Raw genomic sequence first — 13,903 nt, 5'->3', positions numbered from 1 at the left:
ACTAGCAGGCTGACTTTTGTTTGTTCCTTAATCTTTCTAGTTATGCTTTCTTTGTATCATACAAGTAATTATTATCATTAACACAGAAATTCCATAATCTAAGAAACAAATTTGTGACTTTTTTTTTTTTCTGCAGATGAGGTGACAACAGCAAACCATCATAGCAAACATCCAGTGCCTATCATGTGACTAACATTCTTCTATCGTCTTTACAAGAATGAGCTCATTTCATTCTTACAACAGCCCTGTAGACTTGATAGATCTGTTCTATCCTGTCTTGGTTTGTGTTCCTCCAAAAGCCAATGCTATACAAGGACTTGGGGGCAGGTGGTTATTTGGAAGATGATCCTGGAAGCAGAAAATAGGAGTAAAGTGAGGCAATACTTTGTAAATACATAGTTTACTGCCCTGGGAAACTGGGGCTAGTCCCAGAGGGACCCTATGAGAAGCTATATGGAACACACTTCAGAATTAGTCCACAGGTGGTTGAGGTTGCTGCAGGATTTAGCTAGTAATTCCCATCCTTCATGGGCTGAGGGTCACTCTTTGGGTGTTAACTTCCCAGAATTCCAGCCTTCCTTTGTGTGGAAACATACAGTATAGCTCGGTGGCCAGATAATGCCATCAAACAGAGAGCAGAGGGCTTAGATCTTTAAGAAATTAATTACAGATGACCTCTGAGGTAGACCAAGGTGAAATGGGCAGAGCACCAATGGGATCTCTATATCTTTACTTTATGGATGAAGAAAGTAAATCATAGAGAAGCTGCCAATCCTCTCTGGACAAGACACACTCTCTGAATATCTCTGAATTTGAGAATCCTTCCAGGCTATTTTCATAGGGTTGAAAACAAATGAAATGTGTCCTGCTACTTCTCTTATTTGTCCATGAGTGTAATAACTGGTGGATCATGTTAAACTTCCTCACTAAATTTGGAAGCAACCTCAGTATCTTTTTCTGCAGACTGCTCCGGCAGCCACTGCCTATACTGGCATTTGTAAATGCAACAGGCGAAACTCCTTTAGCATCCCAGCACTGAACGTCCGCTCACTGAGGACAGGGGCCAGAGCTAACTTACTAATCATTATAGCTCCCAACCCTTTCCAATGGGATATATCATAGATACTCCATACCTAAACCTTACTGATAAATAAACTGTAACTGATATATGCTGACTCACCAAGATAAGATCATATGTACAGGACTAAATGGGGAGATATGATTGAAACAGATGGGAAGACCAGAGAATCTGCTTCATAACCAAAGACTAATGATATCATATATATTTCAATTGTAGAGAAGAGATGATCTTATTTTCCTTCTCAGCATTATTAATTATTCCTTTGCTGATGCATAGGAGACTATCTTCAGGTTTTGCTTGAACAGGGATATTTAGAACTGTCTTCAACTTGTTTTAAATCTAAAATATAAGACTTTGACAAGAGTGCACTGTCAAGACATATGGAGTTCTTAGTGACATCATTAGATCAAGACATGAACAAGTAATAAGTGAATAAGTAAACATAAGTCCACAGGGAGGTATGTGGCAAGAAATTCAATGGTAAAATTATCATGCAAAGAATCACAGTGGTGAATGGCAACGTCTTGCCAGGGAGAGGGAATGACCCTCTGAGCAAGGCAAGTTTCATTCTATGTATATAAAGGTGGAGAAAGGATGAGACCTAACTTTTGGGGAGTTCTCACGACATGCCAGGTACAGTGACAGTCACTTCACATACATTATTTCACTAAATCATCATGATGATTGTGAATAGCATTAATTATTAGACCATTTTAGGGGTGGAAACAAAGTCACAGAGTCACTCTGGACATAGTAATGTCCAAATGGGTTTCCAGTCTTAACAAACCAAACAAAAAAAGATTTTATGATTCCTAGAAAGGGTAGATGGGCTAAAATCTTTACCTGAAATTTGCTCTGGGGCAGCTTCCTGACTGCAGGCCATGACAGTTTGTCCAGGGAAGAGTTCCCTGAGAAGCTATTTCAACATCAGAAATGCTTAGAAGACCTGTCCTGATGTTGAGATAGATAAGCCAGGTTAACAAAGCTGATGCCACTAAAATTGTGAATATATCACAGAACCAGGCCCAGAGGGGTTTGAAAATACACAGTGCCAGGGCTTCAATCAGGATTTTGGGCTCAGATTCAGACTTTAGTACTTATTATCCTAAGTCCCCAGATGGTTCTAATATGTAGCCAATTAAGACAACTGCTCTAATTTAACAAGTTGGCATTCTGGCTTATGTATTTTAATACGTAAGTTATGTTAGCTTTTTCCATACTATAGTATCTTATAAGTTAGCTTTCCATTGTATAGTAACTTTTAATTTGCTCTCCATATTACCATAACTTAAGAGTTAACTTTCTTGTAAATTGGACCCTCTAAATCTGATCTCCAATACCCTGATGCTACTGTCAAAGAATGAGACCTGCATCATGGTGAGTTGTCCAAGGCCACAGCATTCTCTGAGCCCTCTAGAGGTACACTGTCAAATACAGCATTGGCTGACACAAATGGCTATTTAAATTCTGACTTAAATTAAGTAAAATTAAGTAAAATAAAAAATCCAGTTACCTGGTTATGCTAGCCATATTTCAGGTACTCAGTAGTTGCAGGTAGCTAATGACTACCATATTCTAAAGGAGAGATGTGGAATATTTCAGTTACAGAAAATTCTATTGGACACTCCTGGCCCAGATTATTAAATAACCAAACCTCTCCTGCAGACTCATAAACCACTTTAATCTTTTATCCAAACATGTACTTAATATGCTTTCTTTCAGTCTAAAATAACTTTACCCACTACTTGATGTATTAAATTACCCTTTTTATTTGATTTATCAGTAATGGAGTAGAGGTGTTTCAGAGGCAGGGACGCACACCACTGAGATCAGGAGAGCAAATGTTGGAACTTCATATCCAGATTAGGTGGAGCTAGCTAAATGAGGTCATAGCTTTTCTGAGAATTGCCTGTGATTTTATATCTCTGTATGTCTTCCCTGTTATCAAATATTTATCTGACTTACACCATAAATTACTTGGAAGCAATATAACAAGGCTATATTTTGCCTTTATAGTTTATTTCTGTTCACCATATGTTAACAATCAACTAATTTTTTTTTCCCAGTTAGGGAAGGGAAATAAGACAGGAGAATTTCTGGGTAATTAAAACATTAGCTCTTGGGACCTGAGAGCCTCCTTTGTATTTAAGTGGTAACAGTAAGAAGACTGTGATGTCTCCTATGCTGTGGGGAGTTGGGAGGCCTGGGGTTTGCATCCTTGCTTTACTATTTACTAGACTTGGACTTCAGGCAAAATTCCTAGCTTCTCTCATTCTCATTTTCCTAATCTGTCCAGCTGAAATCACAGTTGAGAAGCACATGAGACTTTTTTATGTTAAATTCTTTGAGGACTTGATACCAATTGGAACATTTTCATCCAGAGTGATCTGGAGTCTTAAGTTAGATATTGTTCTTCCTCCAGGCTATGTATTATCCCTTCTTTTCCTACCATTCACTCTGAATACTTACTTGTTCAAACGTCCTGAGTTATCTATAGAAAGTTAAAATAGAGAAAGCGCATTTGAGGGAGCAAGATCAGAAATGTTGGAATTTCATATCCCAAATAGGTGAGGCTGGCTAAAAGATTCAAAATAAATAAAGACAGATGCAAATGTGAAGATTAAGTAAAGATTATGAAGAGAGAGCATTTTTTTTTTTTTTAACTTCCTGGTCCTTTTTTTTTTTTTTTTTTTAATTTATGATAGTCACAGAGAGAGAGAGGCAGAGACACAGGCAGAGGAAGAAGCAGGCTCCATGCACCGGGAACCTGATGTGGGATTCGATCCCGGGTCTCCAGGATCACGCCCTGGGCCAAAGGCAGGCGCCAAACCGCTGCGCCACCCAGGGATCCCCTGGTCCTTCTTTCTTAAATGAACTTACACATAGGCCTATTTATGTCTTAAAAGAAAAAGTCCCCATGGGTCATAGAGAAAAAACACAGAACACTAAGGATGGACTAGACCCATGTCATGAGAACCCAGAAAACCCAAAGCTAGAGGACTGTGAATCTAAAGCAAGCTGGTGTACTTGCTCTAATGATTCAATATAAATATCTCCTGGATTATTTTGTACTGAACTCCTGTTGAAGACAAAGAGTGAACAGCAGAACAAAAGCTCTACTTTGGCATAGAATAAAATTATATTCCCACAAATTTCCAACCTCTCTAATGTACTTAGTGTCTTTAGTTGTTAAACATTTCCATTATGTTACTAACAAACAGAGAGAGAAGATAGAGATACTCCCATTTTTCTGCTAATACCACACCTATAACAAAGTAGCACCCATGACCTTTGGAATCATTTACTTTCTTGATGAAAAATTAAGGCCCTTTGTCACTGGTGGCCACCTGTAGATCTTTACATTAACAAAAGTTTCTCTGACTAAAATTCCTAGAGCATTTAGGAATCCATCAAGAATAGTTACTATGCTTTGATGAACTGAGTGAAAAAGCCTGAGGGAGAAACCTAAGATAGATTATAAATTAAAAGGAGTTACAATTACTGTGTTTGAAGTAATGAAATGCCAACTATTTCTTCCATGGGGAGGGAAAATAAATACAAAAACAAGAAGTCAGTATTTTTTGTTTAATAAAAGCTTTTGCAGTTGTATTTATTAAAGACAAATATCTGCTTATTATTGAAATTTTACATAATATACATAGTCATAGTAGAGACAAAATATATCCTCAAGTCCCACCTTTTAGGAAAAAAGTAACTAAATTTTTCCTGATCTTCGTTTTCATGTATGTATTTCTGTGCTTTCACAAGAAAGATTTCATATTGTAGATAATGCTTTGCAAGCTAAATTTATATTATTCTGAACATTTCTTGACCATCACATGATTTTTATAATATTTTAATGTCTCTATAGTTTTCCATTCTGTTGATACACCCTAATTTATTTAATCAATCCCTTTCATGTTAGGCATTTATGTGGTTTGTTTTTTATTTTTTATTTTATTATTTTTTTAAAAAAGATTTTATTTATTTATTCATGAGAGACACAGAGAGAGAGAGAGGCAGAGACACAGGCAGAGGGAGAAGCAGACTCCATGCAGGGAGCCTGATATGGGACTTGATCCTGGGTCTCCAGGTCTCCAGGATCATGCCCTGGGCTGAAGGTGGCACTAAACCGCTGGGCCACCAGGACTGCCCTGGTTTGTTTTTTAATATGTAAAATGCTGTGATGTATTTTTAGGTTGATTCTTTCATGTATTTTAATTATTTCCTTAGAATAAACTACCGGAATAGAATTATTGGGTTAAATAATTGGTCTGTTTCTTGAGTTTCTATTACCTACTTCTAGGCACTTTCCAGAATTTGCCTTCTCACCAGAGTGGTTGGTTGAATACAGAAGCTTTCCCAACATCAGATGTTATAAGTTGCCTCCTAACTTTTAACAATTTCATGGGTAAAGAAGGGTTGTTTTATTTTACATTCCTGGTAGCTCTTTCATGTTATTGAATACTGTCCTATCTTGTTTGAAGAGCTGTTTGCTCACACAGCCCCGTGATGTGACACAAGAACTTCCCTCTGCCAGCCTTCCATGCCCACAGCATGGGCAGAACCGATAAGAAGGGGAGTAGAGAGAGGATTTGGAGAGAAATGAGAACAGCTGTGGAGGGAGGGGGGCAGAGCATGGTCACCAGATGAACTAGCATATGTGCCGCACAGTAGACATGCTAGTATTGCTCTAAGCAGAAAGAGAGAACTAAGAGTGGTCCCTGTACATATCTCTGCTATGAAACAATTCTGTTTTATCGCTAGAGACCAGGCCTGCGCAACTAAATGTGAAGACCCCTTTGAAGTGGCTACAGAGGCAGCACAGCATGTTAGTTAAGAGCATACGCTCTGGAGCCAGAGTTCAAATCCTGACTCTGTCCTTTGTTGTAAGCTGCATGACTGTGGACAAGTTACTTAGTCTGTTTCTTGAAGCATCAAATGATATAATAACTGCCCAGTTGATGTGAAGATGAAATGGCTTGTTGAATCTAATGTTCATAGACTGGTGTCTGGTAAGTAGGGGTATATAAGCATCTTTTGTTTTTTAATTTATTTAATTTTTTTTTTTTTGAGAGCGAGCGAGCACACAAGAGTGGAGGGAGAGGCAGAGGGAGAGAGGAAAATCCTAAGCTGGCCTCACACTCAGTGTGAAGCCCGACTTGCACTCGGTCTCACAACCCTGAGATCATTACCTGAGCTGAAAGCAAGAGTTGGACACTTAACCCACTGAGCTACCTAGGTGCTCCTGTAAGCATCTTTTAAACAAAATTTATAAAGTCCCTGGCATGGCACATAGTAGCACTTGAGAAGCATTAGCTGAAGACATGTAATACACAATAAAAGGTAATAAATATCAACAAGTTTCAATACATGTGGTTTAGATAGGAAGGGTACTAGGTATTAAAGGATAGTTTCAAACAAATAAAATCATGAGTTTCACACAAATATAAACTAACCCACATCAAAGATTTTATTTAGGGATGCCTGGGTGGCTCAGTGGTTGAGTGCCTGCCTTCCGCTCAGGGCGTGATCCTGGGGTCCTGGGATTGAGTCCCACATCAGGTTCTCCACAGGGAGTCTGCTTCTCCCTCTGCCTATGTATCTGCCTCTTTCTCTGTTTCTCATGAATAAATAAATAAAATCTTAAAAAAAAAAAAGATTTGATTTAAGGTCATTCATTAATGAGATAACTAGTAAGGGGAGCCTGGGTGACTTAGTTGGTTAGGCACCCAACTCTTGATTTTGGCTCAGGTCATGATTTCGGCTTAGGTCATGATCTCTCAGGGTCATGAGATTGAGCCCTGCATTGGGCTCCGTGATGGGAGTGGATCCTGCTTAAGATTCTCTTTCTCCTTCTACCCCTCCCTCCATGCTTTCCATTCTCTCTTGGCTCTCTTAAAAAAAAAATTAAAGTTATTGAAATTATGGCATTAAAGGGATCTCTGACAGAATTTAAGCCTCAATATTTAGCAGTTCTGTGAGACGATCACTTTACCTCTTTAAGCATCAGTGACTTTTTCTGTAAAATGAGGATAACAGTATCTAGCTTATGGAATCCCTCATAAAGATAAAATAGTATGTGTCCCAAACTCCTGATACAGTGTGTAACTCATAGTAGACATTCAATAGGCAATAATTCAATAACTATTACTGTGCTAATTATAATTGGCTGAACCAGCCAAAGGATAATTGTTCAGTTTTTGCTTCTACCACCTGCAGTCAACCCAGGTTGAAGTTACACACAGCATTCGGTAAAGCTCTGGGGAAGGAAAGTATGTGGTTCCCACCAGGGATGCTGAAAATATCAGTTTGGTGAGAGAAGGAGAGAGGGCAGAGAATGCTGAGAAATAATGCAGTGTAGGTAACATCCAGTCTCTGAGGGGGCTTTGGAATCCAGACAGAGTTTTGGCAGCCAGTTTGGCATCATCTGGAGTGTAGATTCCGGGGCCTCACCCCAAACCTACTGACCTAATGGCTGGCAGTTGAGATTGTTTATTTTATCAGGTTACCCACATATTGCTTGACTGCATTGAACTTTAAGAATCACCGGTGCAGATTTAAGATAGAAACCTTTATCTGGAGTCATATTTTTTTTTAAAGATTTTATTTATTCATGAGAGACAGACAGAGAGGGGGGTGGGAGGGAGATGCGGCCTCCATGCAAGGACCCCGACATGGGACTCAATCCCAGGACTCCAGGATCACGCCCTGGGCCAAAGGCAGGCACTAAGCCACTGAGCCACCCAGGGATCCTTGAAGTCATATTTTTGAAACTTAGGAGCAAAGTGAAATAAGGGGCCTCCCATCCAGGGTACAGGATAACTTTCTGGATGAAAAAAAAATGAGGTGAGCCCTGAGGGCAGGAAGGAACTGACAGGAGTAGGTGCAACCCATCAATTGACTCAGGTGGTGAGGGACTTTGCTAAGATGGGAATAAGGTGACTCTAAACATTATGATAAAGAAGTAGAATGGAATGACTATGAGGGTAAGAGATCAATATGGAGGACAGGAAGTATCCAAAATTAACCTCCTGATTTTAAGTCCAGGTGAATAGAATAGAGATTCACTGACACAAATGGAGGATTGCGAATGGTGAGTTTTGTGGAAAGCTAAGTTCAGGGATCCCTGAGTGGCTCAGCAGTTTAGCGCTTGCCTTCAGCCCAGGGCGTGATCCTGGGGACCCTGGATCGAGTCCCACGTCAGGCTCCCTGCATGGAGCCTGCTTCTCCCTCTGCCTGTGTCTCTGCCTCTCTCTCTCTTTCTTTCTGTGTCTCTCGAATAAATGAATAGAATCTTTTTTTTTTTTTTTTTTTTTTTGTTTTAAAGAAAGCTAAGTTCAGTCTGGAGCATTTTAAAGGATGATGATACTTTTAAGTGGAAATTTACAGAAAATAATTGAAGGAAGGGGAGGGGCAGGGAGGCTCCAAGCTTGAGTGACAGGTCTTGGCTAGGACAATAGAAGAAATTTTTAAGAAACATTCTCAGATAAGACTTCTCTGTTTCCTTTCCTCTTTATATTGTCAAAATATATGTTTTTTTATCCACCAAGGATCATATAAGTTCATGATAATCACTTGAGAAACTTAAAATGAATGTTTTAAATTTAGGCATTATCCTACTTATGAAAAAAAGCTGTATTTATAGTTTATTTCAAGGATCAAAATATATAGCTTAGTTGATAAAGAGAACATGTTTAATTATTTTTCTCTTTCCAGGCAAGATATAGTATCCTTAAGGTCTGGAAAGGTGGTTAGAAACTCATTTGTTTACTCATACCCCAGAGAGGTATTTGGTAAATGCTTAGTTGTTCAACTGAACTTTATTTTTTTAAATTTTTATTTATTTATGATAGTCACACACGGAGAGAGAGAGAGAGAGAGAGAGAGAGGCAGAGACACAGGCAGAGGGAGAAGCAGGCTCCATGCACCGGGAGCCCGACGTGGGATTTGATCCCGGGTCTCCAGGATCGCGCCCTGGGCCAAAGGCAGGCGCCAAACCGCTGCGCCACCCAGGGATCCCTCAACTGAACTTTAAAATGATTCTTGGCAATACCTGACAATGTACATCATTCCCCTACCGTGTAGTTAAGCCTGTTTCTGGTAAATCCCACGGGTTCAACTCCCAACTGTGCTACAATCCTTTGAGAGGCTAATTAAGATCCTTGGCTCATATGGGAATTGTTGTCTGAAAATTAAAAGTTAGAGTGTGTCCCAAATCTCAGACTCACTTGGCCCACTGGGAAACTTCCAAGTATTAGATGTGTCCTCAACCCAAATTGTTGATTCCAAACTACTATCCTGGTTGAAGCTGAATCACGAAAGGGTGCATAAGGAGCCTGTTCCTGCTCTTAGAAGACATGCAAACTTCTAGCACAGTAAAGTTGTTTAAAAAAAAAGCACCTTTGCAAGTGTTTTAATTTTTGTCTTGATCCTACTTTTAGCAAAAAAGAAAAACTGTATCATCATCATTTGATATATACAATAATTAAAATGTTTTATTGATCACTGTGTCAACAGAAAGATCTGCATGTTCCCAGAGAAAATAGCTTCTGTAATGTGTTTCTAAACTGGAGGCAGTGTCCATACTTGAACAAGGATTAGAATTTATATACATTTTTATTGTTGCCTGGTATTTGGCAGTATGTATTTTCACACAATGTATTGTAGTGAAATAAAACACATTATGCAGGTGTTTGTATATGAAATATTGTATATGAAATGTATATGAAATATTTATTGAATCTAAATGAATATCTTCTTTGCATGTTCTAAACTTGAATTATGCTTATGTTGTTCTAAAAGTCACATTATTTAGAGTAAGTTTATATTTTTTTCCTGTCCTTGACATATTATATTTGTGTCAATTAATTTAATCAGTTAGGTTGCTTTGTATACCTATATTTTTGTGATTGTAGTGAGTAGAAAATCAAAGCAGATTCAAATGTACTTTCTAATAATGCCTTATATACTTGAACATTTGGATTATATCATATATTCAGAGAATAAATACGTTCGTTTATTATTTGACAATCACTTATTGAGTATCTCTTATGCTCCAGAAACTATGCCATATATGTAGCAGGAAATAGCATTGTGTAGTCAAGAATTTGTCCTTTATCTAATGATAACGGTACTCTACCCTCAAATAGTAATTTGATACAAGTTTTTGCAATTAAACCTATAGATTACTTCTAGAAGTGGAGGTCACAAGAAGAAATTCTGTTATGGAAGTGAATTTAGAAATCATATTTTAATTGATTCCTACTAGTCTAAAATAATATGAACACCTGTGCTTTCAAAGTGTAGGATTTTACTTTCTTGGAAGTTCACATCATGGCAAATTCAGTGTTTGTTTACTTAATGCAACTGATTCATTTGATCCTTGGGAAAAGGCCAGTGTGGTATGATTGGTGAGAAATGTTTGAGCCTGGTCGTTTTAACTGCAAATATTTTATAATCTGTGTCTTTAGAAATATAAGATAGTTTACTTAAAAAAAAAAAAAAAAAAAAAAAAAAAAGCTAAACCCTGCGTCCTTTAATGAGAGATCTTTATCTTTTTATCTGGTCACTTTTTTCTAGGTTTTAGGGACAAAGCCTGAGCTCAGGGATGGAGACGATGATGACGACATCGTAGCAGACATAACTAACAGGAAAATGGCCAAACTCTACATGGTAAGTTCACTGTTAGTGAGTTCTGTTGTTTTTACTAGACTGGATGTAGCCCAGAGGCCTGTTATGGAAAGGACTCTGCTACAGCTGATAATTCTTGTTTCTCTCAAAGAGAAGTATGTAGGCAGAATCCATTCTTTGCTCTAGTGTGCTTATTAAAATTCCTCTTTTTGTTACTTACTTTTCTTAAAAATGTCAAATAATAAGTGAAATGATTGCTACAACTTAAATAAAATTAAATAGGGTTGTGTGATAGTTTGCAACAATATGTTTTGATATATATGACATTCAATAAAATGTTTCCTTCATGGAATAAAAATACTTGGGAAACTTTTTCTTATAAAATTGTGATAAACTATAAAATCTTCACATTATTTTAATGTTACAGGAGGGCAAAGCTATCAAACCAAACAGCTGGGAGGAAACAGGGTAAAAACAGCCCTATCCTGGGCATTGGAGACCTTGTGGTGATCACCCACTAGATGACCTTGGGCAAGATATGACCATGCTGGATCTCAGTTTTTTTTATCTGAAAAAAAAAAAAAAAAAAAAAAGATTACATGAGATTTTTTTTAGGTTCCTTATGACTCCATGATTTTATAATTTTATTGCTGGTGAAAGTAACAGAAGCTACAGATATACCATTTGAAGAGACTGCTCAAATGGGATTCTTCAAGAGTTCCCACCCCTTGTAACTTTCCAAGCACATGATTTAGAACAGACCATTAATCTCTTTGCAGAGCTAAGTAGTCATCAGTCATCACTGGAAGGAGTTACATATGCTCTTCTTTAAGGGAACTTCTAGCTCAGAAACTGATCTGAATGAAGATCAAATGTGTCTAATAACTTGCATTTTGTAAAGGGGAAGTCTATTATTTTCTTCCTAGAGGGCAAAGGAACATGTAGTCACCACTTCTGCTAAATACTGATGATTTTAATATAAGTCACACAGCAATTGTTATTCTAAAGACTTCACGGGTCACCTCAATGGCTCAATCAGTTGAGCCTGGGACTCTTGGTTTCCACTCAGGTCTGGATCTCCGAGTGTTGGGGCACAGTCTGCTTAGCCTTTGCATTTCCTTTCCCTTTGCCCCAACCCCAGTGCGTGTGCTCTCTCTCTCTCAATTAATTAATTAATAGTAGAAAGGGGGGTGGAGCAGAGACAGGCAGAGGGAGAAGCAGGCTCCATGCAGGGAGCCCGGCAACGGACTCGATCTTGAGTCTCCAAGATCACACCCTGGGCTGAAGGCAGCGCTAAACCCCTAAGCCACCCGGGCTGCCCTGAAAGTAAAGTCTTAATGGCACTTTTTTTTTTCACTACTGCTTACAAAATCCCCTTTCAACAGCTTAAATATCTTTTATGCCACATCATCAAATAAAACCATCCTTCCTCTTGGAGAGCATTATGAACTAAAATATTTTAAAATGTGAAAATGTTAATCCTGAATCATTGCTCCCTCTAGTGGATATATAATGTATTGCTTATATGTAAAATCCAAAATCTGTCTGAAAGTACTGTAATTTGGGATTGCAGAACATAGCTGGGAAGCAGAGTCACCTAGGCAATTTCTAAAAAAACAAACAAACAAACAAAAAAAAACAAAAAAAAAATACCAGGATTCAAACCCCACCACAATGCTGCAAAACAACCACTAATCTTGGGAGAGCCCTGGAGTCTGCATATTTATCAAGTACCAGGTAACTAACAAGCTGGCCTTTGAAAAACAGTGAATTCTAACCTGGGCATTAATATCACTTTCAATTTTGCAAGACCACCTCCAGCTTTTAAAAAAATGTACTTTTTAATTTTTATTTTTAGGATTTTATTTGTTTGTTTGAGACAGAGAGCACACAGGCAGGGGCAGAGGGAGAGGGAGAAGCAGACTCCCTGCTAAACAGGGAACTGGAAAAAGGGCCTGATCTCAAGACCCTGAGATCATGACCTAAGCCAAAGGTAAATGCTTAATAGACTGAGCCACCTAGGTGCCCCTAAATAAATGTTCTGTGGTTATTTCCAAACTTCAGGAGTCTAAGTAAGTAACTATTTGTGACAGAAGAAATCTACTTCGACAACTTACACAAAATATACTTAAATTACAGGATTTAATTTGAAAACAGTCTATAAGCATAGACTATAATGTACCAATGCCTTCTTAGTATAGTGCTTAGCGTATGGTAGGCACTCAGTAAATGTTGAATGAATAAATGTTTAAGCTTTAGCTTTTATTATATAGAATGAGTGTAAGATTATTATCTAGTTGAAAAGATTGTTCTAAAAATTAGTAATCATGTAAAGTTCATCACTTGGTGCCTATTATATAGAAATCTCTACAAACCTTAGCCATTACTATTATGATTATTTTCTGATGCTTTAGGTCTGGTGTTGAAGCTTAACCTTTTTTTTTTTTTTTTTAAGATTTTATTTATTTATTCATGATAGTCACAGAGAGAGAGAGAGAGAGAGGCAGAGACACAGGCAGAGGGAGAAGCGGGCTCCATGCAGGGAGCCCGATGTGGGATTCGATCCCGGGTCCCCAGGATCGCGCCCTGGGCCAAAGGCAGACGCCAAACCGCTGCGCCACCCAGGGATCCCGCTTAACCTTTTTTTAATAGTTCTTTTACCCCAAAAGACTTAAAAAAAAAATTCCACGGTGTTATGTTAGTTTTAAGTGTACAATATAGTGATTCAACAATTCTATACATTACTCAGTGCTCATGGTAATAAATGTACTCATAATCCCTTCACCCATTTCACTCATCCCCCCCCCCCTTCCCTCTGGTAACCATCAGTTTATTCTCTATAGTTAAGAATCTGTTTCTTGGTTTCTCTCTCTCTCTCTCTCTTTTTCCTTTGTTCATTTGTTTTGTTTCCTAAATTCCACATATGAGTAGCATCACATTGTATTTGTCTTTCTCTGACTGACTTATTTCACTTAGCATTAAAGTCTAGATCTATTCTTGTTGTTGCAAATGGCAAAACTTCATTCTTTCTATGGCTGAGAATATTGTTTATATACATACCATATCTTCTTTCTATATTTATCAGTCAGTGGATGCTTGGGCTGTTTCCATAATTTGGCTATCGTAGATGACGCTGTTACAAACCTATGTAGCTGCATAGATCTTTTCAAATTAGTGTTTTTGGGCAGC

General features: G+C 38.1%; 1 protein-coding gene and 1 long non-coding RNA gene across 3 annotated transcripts in view; one reads left to right on the top strand and one right to left on the bottom strand.

Moving 5' to 3' along the window:
- SCIN (scinderin) overlaps positions 1 to 13,903 on the top strand; it is a 78,005-nt gene that overhangs the window by 36,498 nt on the left and 27,604 nt on the right. For both annotated transcript variants that reach the window (XM_077856730.1, XM_077856731.1), the window contains one exon: positions 10,664 to 10,756. In XM_077856730.1, coding sequence (XP_077712856.1) covers positions 10,664 to 10,756 — 93 coding nt within the window. The remainder of the gene's footprint in view (positions 1 to 10,663; positions 10,757 to 13,903) is intronic.
- The window catches only part of LOC144288832 (uncharacterized), a 59,540-nt gene continuing 56,477 nt past the window's right edge, over positions 10,841 to 13,903 (bottom strand). The window contains exon 5 of the long non-coding RNA XR_013356833.1: positions 10,841 to 11,282. This is a non-coding gene — a long non-coding RNA (uncharacterized LOC144288832). The remainder of the gene's footprint in view (positions 11,283 to 13,903) is intronic.

Source organism: Canis aureus, chromosome 18, assembly GCF_053574225.1.
Source record: "Canis aureus isolate CA01 chromosome 18, VMU_Caureus_v.1.0, whole genome shotgun sequence".
Classification (NCBI taxonomy): Eukaryota; Metazoa; Chordata; class Mammalia; order Carnivora; family Canidae; genus Canis; species Canis aureus.
Note: the sequence above shows the minus strand (reverse complement) of the source record. Positions and strands in the feature narration are given on the sequence as shown.